The 25,258-nt window shown below is 34.0% G+C and overlaps 1 protein-coding gene across 3 annotated transcripts in view; it reads left to right on the top strand.

Annotated features, from left to right (window-relative positions):
- Wdr37 (WD repeat domain 37) overlaps window positions 1-25,258 on the top strand; it is a 277,960-nt gene that overhangs the window by 68,500 nt on the left and 184,202 nt on the right. For all 3 annotated transcript variants that reach the window (XM_090412382.1, XM_090412380.1, XM_090412381.1), the window contains 2 exons: window positions 15,297-15,449; window positions 18,758-18,946. In XM_090412382.1, coding sequence (XP_090268508.1) covers window positions 15,297-15,449; window positions 18,758-18,946 — 342 coding nt within the window. The remainder of the gene's footprint in view (window positions 1-15,296; window positions 15,450-18,757; window positions 18,947-25,258) is intronic.

Raw genomic sequence — 25,258 nt, 5'->3', positions numbered from 1 at the left:
ACTCTCTAAAACCTTCGTATTGGTCATTCTTGCAGTTCATGAGATTCTTAATAGTCTCCTCCATGCCTATAATTCAAATGAATCAGTTTGTTTTCTGCCTTTCTTCTTAATAATCCATCTTTCACATTCATACATCATTCCTTCAATTTACTGGAAATACCATTGCTTTGACAATTCTGACTTTCGTGGCCTTACTTGCACCTCTGTCTTCATACTTTCATAATATTTGTCAGGTTTAACAGAATTTTTTTTTCCCATGACTATTCTTTTAATTTCCTTTTCACATTTCTGATTCTGGACCCCAGTAAATCATAACTTTCAATTTTTATACTTTATCTTCCTCTATTATAAATTCATTTAAATTGCCAGATGCCATCACTTTTGTTTTGCTGATGTTTAAATTAAGCCCAGCTTTGTTACTTTCCCTCTTAACCGATAGAATCAATTTGCACCACATCTTCATTAGTTTCTCCTATGGGGGGGTTGTATCATCTGCATATCTTAAATTATTTGTCTGCCACCAGTCTTAATTCCAGCTGGATCTTTGTCTAAGTTAGATACTCATATAATATCATCATTATCATTCTTTTCAAGGATTTAGGCCTAGAGTGGCCTGTTCCAGTCTTAGAAGTCATTGTTGAACCTCTTTAGAGGACATCGCAATCTTCTTTTCCCTAAAGGTTTGTAATTTAAAACATGTTTTGGTAATCTTTCATTTTTCATTCTTTCAACGTGTTCCATCCATTTATGTTTATATTTTTCCTATTTCTGATTCCTGGTTTAATTCTTTCATAATTTCTTCATTTCTTTTTTGATCGACGCATATAATATATTCACTATAAATATTAAAATAATAGGGCAATAGTATACAACCCTGCCACACTCCTTTTCCCACTCGAACACCTCTTTCTTTAAAAGACTGTTTCTGCTGAAGCTTCACTTTATTGTATTTACAGCTCTCTCTTATCAAGAGAATTAGATGCTTAGGTATTCCCATTGATCTCATTACAATCTAAGTCTATTATGATCTATGCAATCAAAAGCTTCCTTTTAATCAATAAAACAGAGGAATTGTTTCCATAATCCATCTCATGTTTGTTTTGGCCCCTAGTTCCTCTACCTCTCTAGCTTGCCTGTTTGTGTGGTGGCATTTCTCTATTCACATATGGTTCCAGTGGTTCCAGCCTTTGTTGGATCACTTTCAGCATACCTTTACTTGCATATAAAATTAAAGCAATGGTTCTATAATTCTCACAATCTCTGGGATTTGATTTTTTTTTAGAATTGGAATGAATACTGATGATTTCCAATCTCTAGCCAGTATATTTTCTTCCAGACCTATTAACAAATTTCATTTAATATATTGACTACTTCATCCCCATCTCAATCATTTCCACTGACTCCAGAGCTTTTCGTTTTGGCAGCTGTTCTATTACTGATGTCATGGGTTCATCAACAAATTCTCTCCTTTCATGTTCTCCTTCAATATTATCTTTCTTGTACAAATCCTCTACATACTCTTTCCATCTTTTTTTTCACTTCTTCTTCAATCACACATTTTCCCAAATTACCTTTTACAAGTTGTAATCTAGGGATAAACTTCCCTGTAACAGCATTTATTTGTCTAACCAGATCTCTTGTTCCGCTTGTAATATTGCTTTCTTCAATTTCCTTGCACCTTTTGTTTAGATGTTTTTCTTTATCTTTCCTAGCCTGTCTCTGGAAATCTGCACTCAGTTGTCTACCTCTTTCTTTGTTGCTCTGAAGTTTCATTTTTCTTCTTTCCTCTGAAAAAGGAAATCAGAAGTTTTAAAGTCTTTCTTTCATGTTGCTTTACTAGTCTTTTTTGCTGCTTCTATTACCGTTCATTTTGTTTCTTCCCACATATTTTCTAATTCTCTTCCTGTATTCTCCAAACTTTTTAATTTTTTTCCGACTTCTACTTTGAGTGCTTTTTATGTGATTTAAATCAAACCTAATACTGTCCTTTTGTTTCTTCTTAGCCCTTAATTTCAATTTAACTTCAGCTGTCATTAATTTATGATCCATCCCACAGCCTGCACCAGGTAGTGTTTTTGCTGCTTGGATAGCACTTCTCCACTATCTGCTGACAACAGTATAATCTGTCTGATTCCTGTATTATCATTAGGTGAAGTCCATGTGTACAATCTTATTTTATTTTGTTGAAAGCAAGTTGCAATAAAGCAACTGTTCTCAACACGAAACTCCAGCATCCTTTCGCCTTCTTCATGGATACATAAAATTTGATCATTATTGGAATTATCCACACTTCTGGAAATCCTACATTCATTAGTTCTATTTATTTATTTTTATCTTTTTTTTTATTTAGTGTCAGTGGCTCTTCTGTCTTATCAGTGATAGATATCTCAGACATGCTAGTATTTTGTTGTAGATCAACACCTTCTTATAATACACAGAAATGTTCATTTTTGTTCTGGGCGAATATGGAGCAAAAAAAAAAAGTTATATGTTTATGGAAAATTATGTATTAAAACTTGTCTGTAATATATATAAAAACTTACTATAGTTCACACTTTATGCACGCAAAACAGATGAAACTCAGAAAACAAAAACAGCAACTCATGACAAACAACAGTATTCAGTTGGATTGGCTGGCACAATAACCAGTCAACAGCGCCACTGATTTCTACGTGCTATTAACACAAATGTAATGCAATATTTATGTGTCGAAAAGTGTCCTCTTCTGAAGCATTAGCATATTGTGTTTACTTTCAGGAATTACATGAAACCAGTAAACAATTAGGGGAGTCTTTAAGGGAATAAATGCAAAAATATAATACTGGTGATATTGATATTCCATGGATGTGCATTGCACACCCGGAATATTCATCCCTGGTGGGAAGTCCCACTCTCACATACCATGATTAGATGCATTCACTGTCACTGCATTCACCACTCTTAGGCATTGCATTCCAATCACCTACAATTCTCCATGAAAAAATCTACTCCTCACACCCACCTTATACAGCTTCCAGGGATGGGCTCTTGTTCTCCCCTATCTCCAAATATTCTATGAAAACTCTCATCAACACTAATATTGTAATCACCCCCAACCAACTTTTACCCCTTAATCATGTCTCTCCTTCTTCCTTCTATCCATTAGGCTCTCTAATTTGCATTCTCTCAATCTGTCCTCAAGTTCCACATTCCTAGACCAGAAACCAACCAACTTAATCATCTCTGGACTCATTTGCGGTCTCCTTAAAATCTTGTGTAATGGAATTGTAACATCCTTACTTATATATGTCAGTGTTCTGTACATGATTCCCATGATCTGCTGTGTTGTCCTCACATTCTTAGCCTTATACTTTGCTACATTAAATTGACATCCCTACACACTCACCCATTCAGACAGTATTCATGTCCTGTTGCAAAGCCACATCTGCTCTACTTCTCATAGCTCTCCCCCCACTCTACATCATCATCTGCAAAAAACTGTATATCACCATTTCCAATGTGATTTACATCCAAATTGAACAACAGTGGCTCCAAAACATATGCCTGAGGGCACACCACTTGTGACTTTCCTTTCTGGGATATCACTCCCTCATGCACAACCTGCTGATTCCTACCAGACAGCCAATCTCCAATCCAACACACTAATCTATTATCCAACCCCATCTGTTCCGATTTAACTACTAGTTTGTTATGTGGTAATCCATCGAAAGCCTTTGCGCAATATAAATATATTACTGTATATGCATCCCCTCCCCTTGTCCAATGTATTTGTCACATCCAAATTTTAGCAAATTTTACCAATTTGCTTACTTAATGTAAGCAAATTGCTAAAACTCGATCTTCCTTTAGAAAACCCATACTGTCCATTAAGGAGAATTCTACTGCTATCCACCCATTTCTGAATCCTTGTCTCCTCACTGGCGTCTCGAACACCTTGACCACAACTACAGACAAGCTGATTGGCCTATAATTTGCACCCTTAGTCTTATCACCCACATTATGAAATGGAACAATTTTGTCCTCTTTCACTCCTTTGCAACTTGGTCTAATCTAAGACTTATGTTGAATATGTACATTAAGGTGTTGTTAACTCTCTGGAACATTCCCTCAAGACATTCGGTGATATATCATCAAATACCTTGGCCTTGATGATATATACCTCCTTCTCACTCACTATGAGTGGTTCTCCCATTCGCATTACTCTCTCAAGTTCTGAATTATGTTACTATCACAAGGATGGAATACTTTAATGAACTGCTTATTAAATACCTCTACTATATCCTCCTCAGTATTTATAATTTTCCTATTTATCATTAATCAACATCATTCTTCCTTCTACCAGTCATATATCAAAAAAACTCCCTAGGATTTTTTTTAGCATAATTTGCTAACTGCTGCTTATACTACACTTTTGCTGGACATCCGTTGTCACCTTCCTTGCTAGCTCTTTGTACTCCTTATGTAACTAACTGATTATCTCCACCTGTCTTGTGCTGCCTCCACAATGTCTTTTTCTTCCAGATTGCATGCTTCACCTCTTCAGTCATCCATTTTACACCTACCTTATTTAATCTTCTAAACTTTAGAATATACTCAGTCATTGCCGCTGCCAGATAATTCCTAAGTAGAGACCAAGCAGCATTGATTTCCTTCCCATGCAATTTCTCATTCCATGATATCACTGTATGCTGCTTCCTGAGTTTTTTCCATAATCACTTGCCTTATAGTTCTACATATAACTGTTTCTTACAAAAGTCCTGATATGGCTGGCCACCACCCGTGATCACTTTCACCAACTGGGGGAATTTGTGACACTTAATTTACAACAATATATTCTGATGAGATAATCAAATAGCCATCCTGGTTGGCCAAGTGGTTAGTGTATCTGCTCTCCAGCCCAAAGGTTGTAGGGTTCGAATCCTACTGTGGGCATGGATGTTTGTGATTGTCTGTGAAAATACTATTGGTGGTGGGCAGTAGATGCTGTTGTTGTAGTGGGTGGAAACAGAGTTGTAGAGTAGGTGCCCTCCCACAATGAGTCTTTCAACTCCCTGGAGGTGTCATGTATCAATAATAATAATAATAAATCCAGGGGTGCTTAAGGGTCAAAGCTGTACAACTGAGAGGAGACCTCAACATAGCCTTTAAAGGAATGCAGAGAACCGACCAGGGTTTCTGACCTAATGTCCAATCCTCACCTTCTCGTGGTGCACCCTATTGGGTATCTACCAGGATACTAAACGAATGAGGATGGGCTGGCAATTTGGGATTTAGCCGACCAAATTGTATTATTGGCTTAAACCAAAATACAAAATGATGGTATAACATGACAAAATTTCATGCTGGCTGGGGCATCTCCTGGTTAAACAAGGCCCCCATTGTTTTTACCAGGGTGAAGAGCGAAAAGTCAGCTACTGGAACAAACCCTAAAACACACCCCAACTCAATATCACCAGAGTTGAAGATCGGTACTGTCAGCATAAGAAGCCTGAATGGCAAAGAAATGGAGCTAGCTGAGCAATCAATTAGATAAGTACCAGATTGACATAATAGGGATGACTGAAACAAAAAAGACAAACTGTGAGATCTTTCTGAGCAATAAATACAAAATGTTATATTCAGACAATGACAATTGTCTCAATATAACAAGGAAAAGGAGTAGCCATAGTATTTAACTCCTTCTTTTCCTTGATTGTCATTGCCATCCTTGAGGCTAATCTTCTTGAATGGCAGGCAGTCTCAAGTAGAGAGATATGGGCAAATATCAGAATGGGAAACTGGAAATGAGACTTATTTGTGCCTATGGTCCCACAGAAGGCTCTAAGGTAAAAGTGGAAGAATTTTTTGAGGCTCTAGAGAAAGCTACTGACACTAGAGAAAGCTACTGACACAATGAAAAAGGAGAAGTTGGTCCTTGTTGGAGATCTAAATAGCAGAGTAGGAAATGATTGTCAAACATACAAAATATTTTGAGAAAATTTGGAGAAAAGAGCAAAGCTAATAATAATGGCAAATACCTGTTGGATTTCTGCTCAGGACATGGAATGGTTATTACTAACACCATGTTCCAACATAAAAATGTGCACAAATTTACATGGAGAGAAGAGGCAAGGAATAAGAAAAGTCTCATTGACTATGTTATTGTTGATAGTGATGTTTTCTCCCTGGTGCAGGACACCAGAGTGTATGGGAGATTTGAAATTGGACGTGATCGCTATTTAGTCTTAGCAGGATAAAATTGAATTTCATATTGAATAGAATAATAAGTAAGAAAGTTTTAAAGCGAATAAAAGTTGAGCAGCTCTCAGATGTGAACTGTAGACTAAAATACACAGATTGTTGAAGAAAAAATGAAAGAGTTTCAGGACAGAAACCAAACCTTCGAGATTCAGTGTCAAACCTTGAAGAAAACCCTGATTTCTTCATCCAGAGAGGCATGTGGTGAGGTTGTTTGCAAGGATAGAAAAATCAGAACTCCATGGTGGACACAGGAAGTAAAAGAGGCAGTGAAGGAAAAGAAGAAAGCATATCAAAAATTACTGACAAATTAGTCAGCTTGTGCTCTTAGAGAATACAGAGACAAATGTAAAAAAAGCTAAACACTGTGTAAAACTAGCTAAACAACAGTCATGGGAGGACTTTGGAAAGAACATTAGAAAATTAATATCAAGAAGGTGGCAAAATATTCTGGAGGTTGTTGAAGCAGAAATGGAGGAGAGAGTGCTATAAAAGGAATTAGAGATGATAAAGGTGACATGAAAACAGGAGATAAAGATATCCATGAAGTATGGAGTAATTCTTTTTTTTTTTTACATAACACCTCCAGGGAGTCCAAAGACTCATCGAGGGAGGGCACCTGCTCTACAGCTCTGTCTGCACCACTCAACCAACTGACCGCAACTACACCAACACCATCTACCACCGACCACTAGTATTTCCACAGACAATGACAAACATCCATGCCCACGGCGGGATTCGAACCTGTAGCCTTTTGGCTGCAGAGCGGATACGCTAACTACTCGGCCAACCGAGTGGTTGACTGAGTATTAAAACACAATTTTTACAGTGGTAAAAAACACTCAACAGGCATACAGTCAGGAATACATATCGATACTTGAAGTACAAAAAGCCATCAAAGGCTTGAAATGTGGAAAGGCAGCAGGAGTAGATAATATTTGACCAGAAATGCTTAAGTATGGTGGTATAAAAGTCTTACAGTGGCTGCACTGCATAGTGTAGAAGATGTGGATGGAGGGATGAATTCCTGATGATTGGAGTAGAGCTCTCATAGCACCCATATATAAAATAGGGAAATAAAATTGAATTTCCTAGTAAGATTTATGCCCATATACTTGAGAAATGGTTGAGAAGAATTGTGGAAGAAAAGCTTGGTGAAGAACACGCTCGATTCAGGAGGCTGTTGGGATCAGATCTTCACTTTACAACAAATAGTCGAGAAATCATAGGAATATAACAAAGATCTGTATTTAAGTTTTGTCAATCTGGAAAAAGCATATGACAAGATGCCAAGAGAGAAGCTATTCAATATGCTACAGTTATATGGTATCGATTGGGCATTATATCAAGCAATACTTAGTCTTTATTTGAGTTGTAAGTCAGCAGTTAGGATTGACGGAAGTGGAGGAAGATGGTTTAATGTTAAATCTGGTGTTAGACAAGGAGGTACATTATCCCCTCTGTTATTCATTATCTATATGGATCATATTATGAAGGAAAGTGGTATTAAACCTGATATCAAAATTGGAGATTTTAATGTCAGCTCTTTGCTTTATGCAGTTATACTTCTAAATAAATCTGCTACAAGTCTGCAAGATTTCCTGACTAAATTGAATAACTGTTGTAATAGATATGGTATGAAGGTCAGCAATAAAAAGACAAAGACAATCAAAATAGGCAGAATCGTTGTGAATGGAGAATCTGTGGAACAAGTAAAACATTTCAGCTACTTAGGCGATTTTTAGTGAAGATGGTAAATTAAATATGGAAATAGACAACAGAATCAACAAAGCATTGCCAATTTGACATGTGGTTTAAATTATTTATGATTTAAAACTAAAAAATTTACTAAAACATAGAATCAAATAGCTCAAGCCATTATGTTACAATGCCTATTGTTTATAAGTTTATCTGCCAATTAGGATGCAGTACCTGTTGCAGAGACGAAATATCGGAACGATTTGAACCTCTTGTTTAATTATTTCTCTCTACTGTAATTACTCCATTAAATTAATTATAAGTGTTACATTGGATTTACCATTCGTTCCATCAAGTCACGCTTAATTGAACATTATGGACATTGCAACATTCCCATACGAGACTACTTACTTTCCACCACTAAGATAAAACATAAGCAAAATCCATTCTGTTTAAGTGACCATACCACCCGAGATTAGCTCTGCTAACGCATTCCTGGATGCTGAAAATGTCGAGTTCTTTCCTAATATCCTCATATTTAATATGATATTGCCATTTATGCCATCTGTTCACGCTTCTAATCTTTCTCAGGAGTCTCATCTGCAGTCTCTAGTCTTTGGTTAAGTGTTTTACTTCTGACCCAGTTCTCACATCCATAAGGTAAAATTGGTACTATTGTTATGGCAAATCAGTTATAGTAGACTGTGCCTTGGATACCCTCTTCACACAGGATCAAATTGAAGAAAATGCTACACAGAGGTCATTATAAGGCATAGAGAGATTGTTTTTGGAATCAGCAACAGCTTTAACACTGTCATTGCCAAGCTGAAAATTGGAATTTCGTGTGGTGGCCAAATTTTTTTTATTTTTTTATTTAGTTAGCGACTTCAACACGATAACGCGTGATCAGCCGTTTGGTGAGAACTCTCATCGCGCGATATCGCGTGATTGGCAATGAACATGTTAAAACATAGTCCAAACCTCAACAAATGTATTTGTATCAATTTATCAAAAATATAGGTGACAGGCATTTTAAGATCTAATTATTACTTTTTTTCTCTCTGTTTATCCAACAATAGATGGCACCAATTAGAATATTAGTTCCTTGTGTTGTCCATCAAAATTTTTTTTTTTGAACTAGTCCGTCTGTTATACCAAATTGTTGTTGTTTGGTGTACTGTGACAAACTGTTCTTTTGATATGAAGATATTGGATATAATACCAGTGAAATATCAGCTAATAAGTTAATAAATATTATTTTTTTATCATTCTATGTTGTGAATCAATACCATTAAATAAGCTAACTGTAGTTTGTCGCCTGTGGTGAAGATAATTTGAATATTTGAAGATCATATATGAGAGAGATAAACCAAGGAGTCCAACAGGGATGTCCCATTTCAGAAACTCATTTTAATATTTATCTAAATGAAATAATAATAAAATGGAATAAAAATTTCCATTGAGGTATTAAACTTTCTCGTGCTGTGAACTTAAACACTCTCCTTTTTGCTGATGACCAAATAATAATTTCAAATTCTGAAGATAACTTACAAAAAGGTATTTTAAATTTAAATGAGATAAGAAAAGATTATGGAATGATAATATCAACAGAAAAATCAAAAACGATGACCTTTAACGGACAAGATCCAATAAGAACTAAAATAGTAATAGATAACAAGATTTTAGAACAGGTGAATTCATTTAACTACCTAGGATGTATGATTAGATATGAAAATGATATAAACCTAAAAATTGCAAAATATTTAAAAATGACAGGTGTAATTAACTCCATATTTAAACCAAATCTAGTAAAAAAAAACAAACCAGACTAAAAGTATACAGTTCATTAGCCCTACCAGGCCTATTGTATGGAAGTGAAATCTGGATAATAAAACAAAAAAGACAAACAAAGATTAATAACAGCTGAAATGAAGTTTATGAGAAAAACTGCAAATTATACTCTGTTCGATCACAAAAGAAATGAATAAATTATGAAAAACTCTTAATAAACTTGTTGTTTGGTAGTAAAAAAACAAACCAGGAATCAGTAATAGAAAAAAGTAAAAAATATAAAAATAAATGAATGGAACACGTTGAAAGAATGAAAACAGAAAGATTACCAAAACAAGCCTTAAAGTACAAGAAATTAGGAAAAAGAAAACCAAATGAGAAAGAAAACAATTACTTCTAAGGCTAGAACAGGCCACTCTAGGCCTAAATCCTTGATAGGCATGATGATGATGATGAATATTTGAAGATACATTTTATGAACTTTATAAATGTTATGGATGTATATATGAGAATTTTAAGACTGTATACAGCTTTTATATTGGCTTTAAGAAGAAACAATGATTTGGGGCTAAGTGAATAGCATAGTGTTGTTTGGGATACTGTTGAAAACTGAATATCCCTTTCAGACATGTAATTTATTGGTTTAAAGCCATCACAAAAGATGAGGATTTTGTAAGCATTAATGAATTATTTTAATGCAACAGATTTTTTTGAGACAATAAGAGTGATAGGAGGTGAAATTCAAATGATTTCCAATATTAGTGGGCTTTTGGTATACTTTGGGACTGATGTGATGATCAAATCTAATGAGGGTCAAATTTAAGAAGTTCATGGATTTTTCTTCCTATTGAACAGAGAATTTTTATCTCTGGCTAAGAATGTTCAAAGATTGAAATCACTGCTGTATAGAATTTGCTTTTTTTTGATACTTAGGACATAGTCCATGTGAGAGATGTGGGTGAGCAGATAAGGAGATAGTTATTGTTTAATTAGATCTCTTTTAACATAATATAATGGAGGAGGCTTCTCCATTGCAAAAATAGCTTTGCTTTTTTATTTTATACAAAACTTTTTTTTTTATTAATTGCATAAAATAAAACTAGATTCCACAAATGATAATGTTCATTCTGCTGAGAATGCCAAAGTAAAAATTTTTTTTATTTACATTTTTTATAATTTTCAAGTTTTTTATTGTAATGGTTAGTTGCGTGTGTATTAATTGCCAAAGTAAACATTTTTATTTACATTTTTTATAATTTTTTAGTTTTTTATTGTAATGGTTAGTTGTGTTTGTATTAATTATTGTATTTGTATTAATTCATTTTTGAGGGTTCCATAAAAAAAAAAAAGGATATTTTTATTGATTAAAAAAAAATTAAATTAGCACCTCAGTAGCACAATTGGAAGAACGATGGTACGTTGCGCCCTTCAATTGGAAAAGGCCTAAGCTGGAGTCTCTCGTCATGATGGGGGGAATCTTTATGTGGACTTTTTCAATCGAAGGTGAGTTAGCCTATCTCATACGGAGGTAGCGGGGTTTTTTCTCCCGGAAACTCTGGTTTTTCATACCGCATACAGACAAATCAGCCCTTCAGAACACATGCAATTTACAGACAAAAAATACTAGTTGTGGTGGGCAGTAGATGGCGCCGATGTAGATGATTGGTAGTAGAGGTTGGGTGTAGTGGTGGAGACGGAGAGTTGTACAATAGGTGTCCTCCCGCAATGAGTCTTTGGACTCCTTGGAGGTGTCACGAATAATAATAATAATAAATACCAAGAAAATTATATACTTAGTTTAATCCTTTATCTGAGTGTAAGCAAACATAGTTTGCACCTGAAGTATTTTCAGGACTGGGGCAACTTGTATAAAGAAGCTAATGACTTCACATCACTTGCCTTAGTATCCCATAATGTAATGCAAAGCACATATCCTTACAGACATGTATAATGCTATACATTATGGGAAGGGTCACTGCCCAGACTGATTTTGACCTTTATTGAGGCCTCATCAATGGGAGCCATGCCCAAAAGTGATGTTAAGGTTGAAGTAATGCAGAAGTCATATTTTCATATACAAGTAGCCAAAAAAGTGTCGCATCTTATTATTAAAATACTCTGGATTAGAGATAGTTGTTGGAAGTTTTTTCACTTGGTTATACTATAAATTAACGATACCAAAAAATTATATACTTGGTTTTATTCTCTATCCAAAGAATTAGTGATGTGAAGTCATTAGCTTCTCTACACGAGTTGGCCCTGTCCTGAAAATTCTTCAGGTGCAAACTTTGTTGCTTACACTTGGATGAAGGATTAAACCAAGTATATAATTTTTTGGTTTCTTTAATTTATAGTATAACCAAGTGAAATAGCTTCCATCAAAGCTTAAAAGTATAATTTTATTGTTTTAACACATTTTCTTGAAAAATGAAAGGTCACAAAAGTGTTTTTGTTTTCATTATGTTGCTTTAACGGTATAAACATCACCAGAAGAACAAATTTATTGAGTTACTAATCTTTCTGGATTTCAAACCATCTTTATTGCACAAATTACAACTTTCGTGTGACTTGCAGCAAACAGATTATTGCTGAAACAATTCAAATTGTATAGTTTTTTAGCTGAAATGAGTACAGGGTGAAGTATTCATCTTGCCTAATACAAAACCTTAGTACTTTGGCTACTTCTGTAATAATTCAGGAAGTGTTTCAAAAATCCATGTGCATGTGTGTGGGAGATATATTTGAGATTGTTATATCTTACCCTTCTGAACTTAAATACAACCTGCACAAGCAAAAATTAATATCCTGAGTGGAACAAAAAATCTGTTACATGACTGACTTTCAGAAGTGTCTTATTCTTTCAATCAGGAGTTGTGGTGTTTTTATAGCAGGATCTTGCTTGATTGTTAAAGACTTATCATTAGCAAAGTGTATAAAATGTAACCATTTTATTGGTTAAATAATGGAAGACATCGACTTTCGTATGTGCAAATAGTGACAGAAATGAGATTTTACAAAACTGGTATTACAGAACTTTCAAAGAAGTGTGGCATTTAATCATGATTCTACTGTCACTATATTTTAATTAATTGATAGTTTCAACTTAACTGACATAATTTCATTTTATGAGATTTGGCAATCATTGTTCTGTTCAACATCCACTAATTTCCAGTAGAAATCAGACTCCAGTTATCAACATGATTCTGTTAAAGGCATGAAAAAAAAATACTAAATTTCTGTTCATATGGAATCATATGTGCACTTCTTTGCATCTATAGAAAAATACTGGTAAAATGCCTGACTGCTGAGTACAATGGATCATATCTTTCCATAGCCACACACACATCCACCCACCTCACATACCTAGGCTGTGTGAGGTACAATAATAGTATTTTGAATAGTAACAATAGTTTGAAAATTGGTCACTACTGTGCAAATACAAGCAGAACTAAAGATATTGTCATAAGGATAAAGGAGATATGGTAGTAATCCTAATTTTCTAGCCTAGTTGTTATGTTATGACAATAACATAACAACATAACTTTTATACCTCATTGTTATTGAAGAAGAGGGAGCATGCAGGAAAGTTTTTAAAGATTAAATGTTTGGAGCATATAATGCTTTAACTTCCCAGAGTATATGGTATGCTTTGAGAAGAGTACAGGTAACCCTCATATAATGTGGATGTTAGGTTCCTCAGAAACGCCATGTTATATAATCGCATTATACGAGACTTAGATCACATAGAAAAAGTAGGGTTAGGTTCCGAAATCGTTTTTTTTTTTTTTTTTTTTTTAATTATATAAACAACAATGACATATCCAACAAAAACAATATTTTTATTTAATTCAGGTAATTAATGTAAGTTAAGAAAACATAAACTATGAGACAAATACGTAGTATAAAATTATAAAAATTTCAAATTGTACATAAATTTCATTGCACATAATGCATAAATGTTTTAGACACAATAAAGCACATATTTTAATCGTCATCATTGTCTTTAGAAATAACATTTCATACATGTTCTTTAAGTGGCCAGAGGTTGTCACCACTTGAAATCTTTTGGATATCATTTGTATAATTCTCATATGTATGTAACTCACCGGAAAATAAACTGCTCAGCTTGAAATTAACACACTTATGATTTTAAATGCGCTTTCCTGCAGAAAACGAAGACAGTTTTCAACAATAAACACTTTAGTCAGTAAAACCTAGATGGCGAACCTGTGGCACCCATGACAGAGGTGGCACGTCTGAGAATTTTGTGGCACCCGTGACAGAGGTGGCACGTCTGAGAATTTTGCTGGCATGTCAACGATTTACAGGTGATATCCTGTTATACTCTTATAAATTATTCAAGTTTTTTTTTTTTTTAATTGTTATAATACATACATGCTGAATTTTGTTTTACACAAGACAGCAGCTATAAAGACGTGCATATGATTGGTGCGGTATTAACAAAAGGGCGTGCGACCCAAAGACAAAAGCAACTGACAAGTGTTGAGTTGAAATGCTAATTCTCTTCAATCGAATTCCATAACATCTGAAACTGTCATAACAACATTCACTATTAGTTTTAACACATTCACAACAGTGTGTCATTTATCGTTCTGATGGAACTTCTCATTACTGACTGGCTCAACTCACACAAATGTTTCAAACCTTGGTTGAATTTTATGGCTTTTTGTTTGAGTTTGGGTTGGCAGGCGAACTCACACATTCATTATATGGCATGTTTCAATTCTTGGTAGTCTTTTATTTTAAGTTAGCCTTTGTGATCTCTCATAATGACATCGAGAATTTCAAATGCAATAAAACAAACACTTATTTCATAATTGAAAAATTGGACAATGGTTTTTAGTTAGATACTGTGTTTCAGTGCAACATATGGTTTTGCTTAAGTCTATACAGCATAGTTTCTGTGAGAGGGGACATGTGATTTATTACTTAGTGCTGTTTTTATTCCATCTGTCTCTAATTACACTATTTGTTGAGAATGACACAGACTACAAACGCCTCTGTACAGTACCTTATTCAGTAATGCAATAAAACTAAATTCGGTACTTATAACTACTTGCGCGTTACGGGCAGACACAAATTTAACGAAGATAAAATTTGATTTTTAAGTCCCGCGGTGAAAAATATCAAAAAATAAATAAAGGGTTACTAGAAATTGTAGACTGCGTTATATCGAAACTGCATTGAACAAGGGATGCTATAATTTGTAGACCGCGTTATATGAGGGTTACCTGTATATCAAAAAAATTTGAAAAACTAAATCTAGATATATATAGTGAAGGAAGAAGTATTACAATGTGAGACATTCTATAGAAAAGGTTGTACAACTAATGTTACTGAAATATAGCCTATATTATATACTGCTTATTTAGAAATTCTTACTAGATTATGGTATATTTAATAAAACAAGAATATGCAATCCTTGTTTTCAGACATGATTTTTTTGGGAAATATGAGTATTATCTTGAAAAAAAAAATGTGTATGTTCACGTATATTTTGAAAATGTCTAAAATTCATTAGCAATTTGTGAAATTTTTGATTTTTATAGTAAAAGAAAAAATTGATACCCTGAATGAGCAGTTAGAGAGGGAAGCAAATAGTACACCAACTGTGGAAAGAGTGTTAACCTCTGACTATACAGATGGTGCTGAGGTCTCCCATGGAAAAGGAAGTACAAAAGGAAAAAGAGAATCTATCACAGGTAATTTTTCTCTTTTTGAGTTGTAACAATTCAGCCAGTGGCTTACAGGTTAGTCTTTTATTTTAATGAATTTAATAAGTTGAGTAATTATTTTTTGTAGTATTTCACTTACTTTAGACTGTAAAGTGTGTGTGTGTGTTTTAATAAATAGTATCGATCAGAAAACGTTTTTCATGGAATACGAGAAAAATTGCAGCTTAAGGCTTGCATTTCATACCATAAACCATTCACTCATTACAGAGATAATGGTTTATGGTATGAAAGCAAGAATGAAGAAGGTGTGTCAGAAATGTCTTGTGTGTGTGATTACAAGAATTGTGTCGTGGAAACTAGAAGAATGAAATAACTAATATTAACAATGTAAGGCAAGATAGTGAAAGTGTTGTAGAGAATGTGAAACATCATTTTTTCAGTTTCCATATCTGGCGATGTTTTGCTGATGATAGATTTGTAGTTTTTTACCATTGTGAAAATGTTTTTGGAGAAAATAAACTCCTTATACAATGACATCAAGATTCACTATTGAATGTGAATCTAACAGCAGTCTTCCCTCTACCCTTAGTAATCTGTAACTCCATGGGCAATATAATTTTCCATCTACAAGAAGCTTTCCTTCATACAAGACATGTATTATCAAAAATCTTGTACACAGAGCACATACAATTTGTTCTTTGGATTGCCTTCTATCAGAAGAATTAAATAAAATGTGAATTATGCTATCATCTAATGGATATGAAGAAACCACTATCCAGAAAAGCTAATCTTTCCTCATCCATTCGGTCACTTAAACAGAATGGGCGAGGAAAGATTAGCAAAACAAGTGTTCTCTGCCAGGTTGGCAGGAAAAAGACCCAGAGGAAGACCAAGATATAGGTGGATTGATATGGCAAAAAGTGCCTTAGAAGATAGAAATATAAGATCTGATAATGTTGGAGTCTTGACAGATGTAATGATGTAAATTTTTCATGTAGTACTATTATATCCTGTACACCCTTGAGGGTACATGGCAGGAATTTGATGATGATGATATCCAGAAAATAATTGATAATTATCATCCTTCAGCCAGGCTAAAATCTTATGTGAAGCAGATTTCTATGCTTTACCTTAAAGTAGGCATGCCAGACGTCCCGTATTTTACGTTGAATTTTGCTGTCCCGTATTGTACTTGTAGGGACAGCCTAATGTTCCATATTTGATTGAAAAGAGAAAATTATAAATATTATGTTTAAAAAAGGGCTTATGATTAAAAAAGACTGTAATAGCAAACAATTTGATCATAGGCTATGTAGAAATTTCTTCAGGAGACAATAAATAACTTCTTCAGATGTCTGAAGAAATTATTTATTGTTATGAGACCTAATATGGTGAATTAGAGAAACTAGATTAGATGGGAGAATCATGCACAAGAGTAACTACATTAATCTGTTAATGTTACAAATATGCTTAATAATGGACCTGATTAAGATAAAAAAATAAGTGGGTGTTTCATATGGTTCAGAATTGTGTAATGGTGTGTGAAAGTTGTAATTGGGCCATGCAGACAACAGAGGAGAGCATATATATATATATATATATATAAAATAAAAAAAAACATGGAGCTAACTTATGTCTGTACACAATGCCAAGAGTGTAAGTGAATATGTTGTTCTCTCAGATCTCAGATTATTTGTGTTACTGAGACTAGCTATCAGAAGCAGATGTATTAAATGGTAAAGAGTACAGTATTTTTAGGAAGAATAAACAAGAAAAAAATGTTTTTTTTGGGGGGGGGGGAATGATGCAAATGATATCAGATGATTTGAGTCCAGTTAGGTAGAAAGCTATGATCATAATATTAGTAACTTTCCTTGTAGCAGTGAGTTTGTAGCTGTCAGTGTGCAGTCTATCAAAATTCAAATACATGGTAGGGATGTTGCTGCAGATCTTTATCATTCATCAATAATTTCTCTCACTTACATCAAATTCTGTCCATAGTTTTACTAATTACCATTCACTCCTCTTTTGTCTTCTTCATTTGACAAACATTGCAGTGTTTGCAAATATCCCAAGCTACATGATCCTCCATAACCAGTGCCATTGATCTCCTTGTCGTATTTGGTCTGTAAACACATAGACCAAATCCATTCACTATTCACCTTTGATCCTTCCAACAAAAAAAAAAAAAAAAAAAAAAGCATTTTATTCCACTGATCCCCCCCACACACGCACACACGTCTCTTTGAAACAGTTTTTCTCATGCCATAAGTCTACAACCTGCAGTTCTCAATAAAGATATCAAAAGTTTCCTGCATTCTTCTTAATTATTTGTCCACATACAAGATTATTCAGCTGGAGCAATTCATTAGTTTACAATTGTGACTCCTAGTATATGATTCCTGGGAACATGTAACATATCTCTGATTCAATTTCTTCAAATCCTTAATAGCTTTTTGAACCTTAATCATGTCCCCTTTTTATTTGTCTGTTTCCACATAGGAATAGAGGACCTGAGGTGGTGTAAGATTAGATGATGAGGATTTCATTTTTTGTAGAAAAGAAATCTGGTAGATTGGCTACTAGAATTTCTTTTCTTCCATTCTTCTGTGGGCATGGAAATCAGCATTTATGGATGTAAATATATTTTTGATATATTGGTTTGTCTGTTGTAGGTTTCTGGGATGAAAAGAAGGATTGCACAAAACTGCACATTTAATCTGTAGTCAGTGAAGGAAGATCTTTGCACCAATCTAGAATAAAGGAAAGAGCAGAACTTTAGGTGCCTCATGCATCAGTAGAATATGGAGGATAAAAGCCACAGACTGCTCATATGCAGTGACTGGTCTGAATGAAGACTGGCTGGATATCCAGTTACAAAATACAGGAGAAAGGTTTACAGTTGGAATTTTCTGTGAAGATCTTTGTGCTCAGTTCAACAAAATGGAAATACAAAGAGCAATAATGTAGGTTTCTCCAAACTTTTCCATAATGAAAATGTGCTACATAATCAAGGTCCCCAGTGGAATAGCTGTGGCAAAATTCATTTTGACTAACACTGGGTAGTTTGAAAGATCTCATTAATAGACAACAACATAAGTTGTTGACTGCTAATAGATTTCTCCCTTTATTTCAGAAAGAGGGCTGAAATGAGATCAAATTTTACATTCCAGAGTATCTCTCCTTATCTTGAAAGATATTTCTATAAAATTTATCTTCACAGTTTTATAATTTGCTATTTGTTAATAAATTTTCTCACACTCAAAATTTTAACATAATGTTTTTATACTTGAACTGAACACTGAATTTCTATAGCTTGTTCTATTTTATTGTAGCTAGCCATTTATCTCAAAAAATTAAAAGCACATATAAATTGAAGGCATCAACTAGCAGAATCGTATCTACATTTAAAACTCCTGCTGTTGGATGTCGGTTAGTTACAGAATTTCGAGGGCACCGTGATGGAGTATGGGAAGTAAGTTACTGTAGACATGGACAGTCTATATTAGCAACTGCTTCTGCAGGTAATTATATCATTCAATAAAGTTCTTTATGAGAGTCATTTGAGTACAGTCATTATGTAAATTAATGTTCTTAAAATATTTCCAGGAACAGATGTGGCCTAAATTATGCTAGATAATTTTTACCATGATATTATTGTAATGCACTGAGGTATTATCATGTTTAAAAGGTTTTAAACTTGACAGTATCTCAGCGTTAACATAAGGCTATTTACGGAAATTATGCATAGTAAAACCTAACAGCTATGAACCTTTTAAATGTCTTTCTGTCTTATTAGAGGCCTAGAGATCCAAACATGGTTGAATCTCTAGCATTCTTCTGCATTCTCCATATATAAAATATCTCGTTTAGTTTGCTTGCCATTCCAGAGTTTTGTATTATTGAGTCTGCTATTACTGCTGCCTGTTTGACATGATCTTTCTCATTTAAGGCAAGGCTAGATTATTTGGCACTTAAAATTTTGAATTTTTGAAGATAATTTACTTAACCAGTCCCATTGTTAAAATTTTGTGTTTTGTGTAGTTGTTGCTTATATCATGAAATTTATTATAGAGAAATGATTTTTTTCCCCTTTCTTTTTCAGTGTTTTACAATTGGTAGAAGCTATCAAAAAAAAAAAATAAATAAAACTGCACTTACAAAAATGAAAATCTTATTTAGTTTTTATGAAAATTTTATTCTTGAAGTCCATCATAAAATTTGTTGGAAGAAAAAGCAAATGTACACTGAAATGTGTGGAAAGGCTTGTGTTCACAGGACATGTTATTTATTTTTAATGGTATAGATGACAATAGAAAGATAAGAAAATAATATTATTTATTAACTTATTCGCTGATATTTCGCTGGTATTATATCCAGCATCTTCAGAGCACAAAAATAGTTTCTCAGTATGTGAAAAACAAAAGTTTGGTATAACAGTGTTTTTCCGACATAGTTACCATCTATGTCGTTAAAAGAGAGAAAACAAATATTAATTAGATCTTAAAATGACTTGTTTCCCAGATTTTTGGTAAATACTTGTTGAGGTTTGGAGTATGTTTTAAAGTTTCTGTTGAGTCCAAAAACAATCTCTCTGACTTATGATGACTTCTATGTAGCACTTTTGTTTTCTTCCAATTGGTTCTGTGTGAAGAGATCAGTGACAGGGTGTAGCATAGAGGCAGCCTGCCTCACGGCATGGCTTAATAAGGGTGCTCGTTCAGCCATATTGCAGTAGGTGCCATCACTATGCTAACAATTCTTATTATCGTAGCAAGTGCGGAAAGTTTTTCCAAGCTTAAACTGATTAAAAATTATTTGGGAACAGCAATGACCCAAGAAAGATTGGTTGGTCTAGCAACTATATCAATAGAGGCGGACATAGCTTATAATTTAAATGTAGAAGAGCTTATTAACAGTTTTATTGTGCGATATCCCCATAGAGCAAACATTTAATTAATATTATTATGTAATCATTTGCTTTAATGTTTCTCTTGTAATAAAAATAAAATAGCAATTGGAGATTTTCTTATTTTTGTCTTATAATCCACCAGGGGCGATATTTAATTGTTTTCCTCAGGGCCCAATCTAATCTGGCGACGGTCCTGGAAGCGATATCCAAAGCATGGTCTGCTAGACCTGACTTACCATAACCAATAGTGCCATATGTATTTTTTATGTTCATCAAAGCAGATGTCAGCAGTTCTCCCTGTCTGTCAATAGTAAGCTCAGTCATAAGAACAGGGCACTTTATAAACTCCTGGATGTGATAAAGAAGAGAGTTTGTCCTTAAGTGAACAGATAAGAATTGCCAATTTGACATAAGGTTTAAATACTGTGCATAACTGATATTTATGGAGGACTCTAGATATCTTTTCAGATGTGCCTTGAATATATGGGATGCTAACAGTTTTGCTACCACACAAGACTTCAGCAAAACGTTACTATCCCATACATTCAAGGCCATTGATGCCATCGATTCACTCCTAATTTTTCTCAGAACCCTCATATCTGTGGTCTCTAATCTTTGATCAAGTGTTTAATTTCTTACCCAACTCTCAGATCCGTAACTTAAAACTGGTTTGAACACTGTCTTGTATTTATATACTGCTAGTTCAGTGTTTTGGCTAACTTCTCTCTCTTATTCCATATAAATTTATTCTGTTTGCTCTCCACCATACCAGCTTCATTTATTCTGTTTATATTTACAGATTTAACTTGCCATCTTCACTAAAAATTTTGCCTAAATAGCTGAAATATCTTACTTGTTCTATAGGCTCTCTATTCAGAATGCAGCTGAAATTTTCTATGTTCCTATCCCTTTTCCTAGTTTTGTCTTTTTATTGCTCATTTTCATGTCAGATTTGTTACAGCTGTTATTCAGTTCAATTAGAGAATTTGAACACCTTACACTGGATGTGTTTAGGAGTGACATCATCTGCATAAAGCAAAATGCTAAGTTTAGTATCGACAATTTTAATATCAGGTTTAAACTTTCTTTCATAATGTGATCCATATAGATGATGAATAAGAGTAGAGATAATGTACATCCTTGTCTTAAACCTAATTTTACATCAAAACCATCTTCCTGTATTCTCTTCAATTCTAACTGCTAACTGACAGCTTATATATAACAGACTATATATTATTCTGTATAATGTTCCATTCACCCTATATAACTGTAGTGTTTTGAAAAGCTTTTCTCTCGGCACCATTGTATTCCTCTTCCAGATCTACAAAACTGATCCTTGTCATATTCCCATGATTTCTCAACTGTTTGTCTTAAAGTGAAAACCTGATCTTGACAACCTCTATTTGGACTGAACCCAGCTTGTTCTCCTCCTAGTTTCTCTTCCACAATTTTTCTCAGCCTCTTTTTCAAGTATGCTTGCATAAATATTGCCTGGCACACTTAGTAGAGAAATTTCTCTGTAATTCTCATTCAGTTTTTATTCCCTTTTTTATAGGTGGGTACTATGAGAGCTCTACTCCAGTCATTGGGAATTCGACCTTCTCACCACACCTCTGAATTATGCAGTGTAGCCACTGCAAAACTTTTATACTTCCATACTTAAGCATTACTGGTTGAATATCATCTACTCCAGTTGCCTTTCCACATTTCAAGTTTTTGATGGCTTTTCTACCTCAAGTATTGATATTACTCCTCTTTGCATTTCTCTTGAAAATTTTCTAGTATGATCTGTCACTACTTGGTTTGTTTAGCAGTTTTTCAAAGTAATTATTTCAAATATCTAGGATATCCTTATCCAGTTTTCATGTCATCTTTGACTCCTTTTACAGTACAATTTCCTCCATTTCTTCAGTAGCCTCCAGAACATTTTGCCACTTTCCTGATACTTATTTTCTGTATTCTTAACAGTCTTCCTATGACTTTTGTTTAGCTACTTTTACACACAACTTAGCTCTCTTACATTTTTCTCTGTATTCTTTTAGGGCATCTGCTGCCTTATTTCTAGGAACTTTTGGTATGCTTTCTTTCTTCTTTTTTAAGACTGCTTCTCTAACTTCTTGTGTCCACCATTGGGTTCTTATTTCTCAATCCTTGCAGACAACTTCACCACATACCTCCCTAGCTGAATCAATCAATGTTTCTTGTTTTCAATGTTTCATTTTTGATTCAATAATGTTTGTATAGTCAAGTTAGTACTAAGTAATGGTTATTTCCCATTTCAAATCCTCTGTACACTCTTGTATCCTTGGCACATAGGTATTATTATATAGTAAGATCTCTCCTGTTTTATTATTATTCTTTGGCTCAGTAATGGCAATTATGCCCACATAATACTTCATGGGACATAATTGGCATAAAAGAAGAATATTTCCAATTCTTCTGCAAGTTTGATTTACTTATATTGATGGTTCCTGTCTTCAGTTCTTCTGATGTTGGGTTTATTCTTCTTCTTTTTCTAGCTGTTGAGTTAGCTTGTTCCAATGGCTGACCTTTCACTTTTGCCCTGGTTCCTCTGACAAAAACAGCAAGGGCCTTGTTTAACCAGGTAATGTCCCAGCTGGCATGAAATCTTATCATATACCATCATATGCAATTGTGGTTTAAGCCAATAGAGAGTACAGTTTGGTCTGCTGATTCTGAAATTGCCAGCCCATCCTCATTCATTCAGTAGCCAGTAGATACATACTAACAGGGTGCACCATGGGAAGGATTGGACATTAGGGCAGAAGCCTGGTTGGTTCTCCCAATTATTTGGCTTTGGTCTTAAGCAACTACGTTAATTTATATTTTGTATATATTTTATTTTATTATTTTATTTATTTGTTTTTCACCAGAGGTTAGGCTAGGGTAAATGATTAACAAAGCATTTAGATTTATCTTACTTTTTGTGTAGTGTCATGTGCATATGTATGTTTTCCTGATGATGACCTTGATACAGAGTTCAAAATGTTCAGTGTTATTTTCTTAATTATAAGTAAAGTAATTACTTCAGCACGTGTTTTTGTTTCCATAAATTCTTCACTATGAAAGATCACTCTTCACTATGATAATAAGTTGAGTTTGTGGGATCATGATAGGATGACATGGGAATTGCTTAAAAGTCAAAACTAGCTAATTGACAGATCTCAGCATTGTAAAGAATATGGAGAACCAACTAAAGCTTTTGATACTTTGTCCAATTTCAGTCTCTCGGTGATAGATAAGCGAGAATGGTCAAGCAGTCTGAGACTTAGCCAGCCAGTCATCTGAAATATCTTTTGTATCGAATGCAACTACATATTTTATGATGGTGAATCATAATCAGATATACTAAATTTTAATCCTATTGACACCAATAGGGTGTAAAAAAAACAAGTATGTTATAGAAGAGATATGCTTTAAAGAATTGTCTCTAGAAAAAAAAAGGTGCTAAAAAGACATGGACTGGTACATTTCTTGTTAGCCAGGGATAGTGCCAAACTGGCCCCAGCCATTTTATAAGAATGTTGTTCTTTTCTTCAGGAAACAAAAATAGTGAAAAGGCAACTGCTGGAAGAACAACTTCAGCAGAAATGAAAATAGATACCTGATATATGAAGTATTTCTTAAAGAAAATAAGTGAAATTAGCAAGAACTACAGAATTGTATCAACATATATAGTGGGGTGAAGAAGACTGAAACTAGTGAGATCTTTCTAAATAAGTGTAAAGTGATTTACTTTTACTCTGACAATAGGAATTAGAGAAAGGAAAGAGTAGTTACAGTATTTGACATTACAAATGAAGGTAAACTTCTTGAATGGGAGGTAGTTCCAGATAAGGGAATGTGGTCATATTTCAAACTGGAATTTGAACACTGACTTATTTATGCCTGATCCCACAGAAGGAACTAATAGGAAAGATATTTCATGAACATTTTAAGTCATTAGCTTACCACTGTTATTAACTTGCACTCATCTTACTGCTATTATTAGCCCTGCCCTAGTTTTCAAATTTCTAAACATTTCCATAGGTCAGGGATTCATTTATATGCTACTGTTTAAGTCACCATTTTTTTTTTTTTTTAATAAGTTCTTTAGTAGCTTTTTTTACAAAACTTGCAAGAACTTTGTATAAAAATTTTATTTATAAATCTATAAAAGGAAAAATCATGTCTAGGATTCATTGATACTCTACTGTTTAGGTCACTAACAAGAAACCTAAACAGCAGTATTAATGAATCCTGGATCTATGGAAATGTTCATAAAATTGAAAGCAAGGGCAGATCATTAATAGTGCTAAGTAAGTATCTGTCAGATTTCTGCTAGATGTGTCATTACTAACATCATTCTAATATAAAAATATGCATAAATTCACGAGTAAACACACACACACAAGAAACGTTTTACTGATCACATTTAGTATACACTATTACCAAAAGTATTTGGACAACTAGTTGTGGTCAAAAAATACATTTTAATTACATTTCTAGTACCAAGTGGGACCACCTTTGGTCTAAATGACGGCAACTACTCATGCTTTCAGCTGATTTCTGGTACTTCGCATCAGGAATATTCTTAAGTTCTGCTTAGATTATTCTTCTTCTTCGTCTTTTCACCTTAGCCTTAGCCTTTTCACTATTTTTGTTTCCTGAAGAAAAGAACAACATTCTTATAAAATGGCTGAGGGACAGTTTGGCACTATCTTTGGCTGACATGAAATGTACCAGTCCATTTCTTTGTATCACTTTTTTTTTTTCTAGAGACAATTCAGTAAAGCAAATCACTTCTATAACATACTTGTTTTTTTACACATTATTGGTGTCAATAGGGTTAAAATTAAGTATATCTGATTATGATTCACCATCATCATAATATATGTAGTTGCATTCAATACAAAAGACATTT

This window comes from Typopeltis vanoorti, chromosome 22, assembly GCF_054136105.1.
Source record: "Typopeltis vanoorti isolate ZY-2024b chromosome 22, IOZ_Tvanoo_1.0, whole genome shotgun sequence".
In the NCBI taxonomy this organism is placed as follows: domain Eukaryota; kingdom Metazoa; phylum Arthropoda; class Arachnida; order Uropygi; family Thelyphonidae; genus Typopeltis; species Typopeltis vanoorti.
Note: the sequence above shows the minus strand (reverse complement) of the source record. Positions and strands in the feature narration are given on the sequence as shown.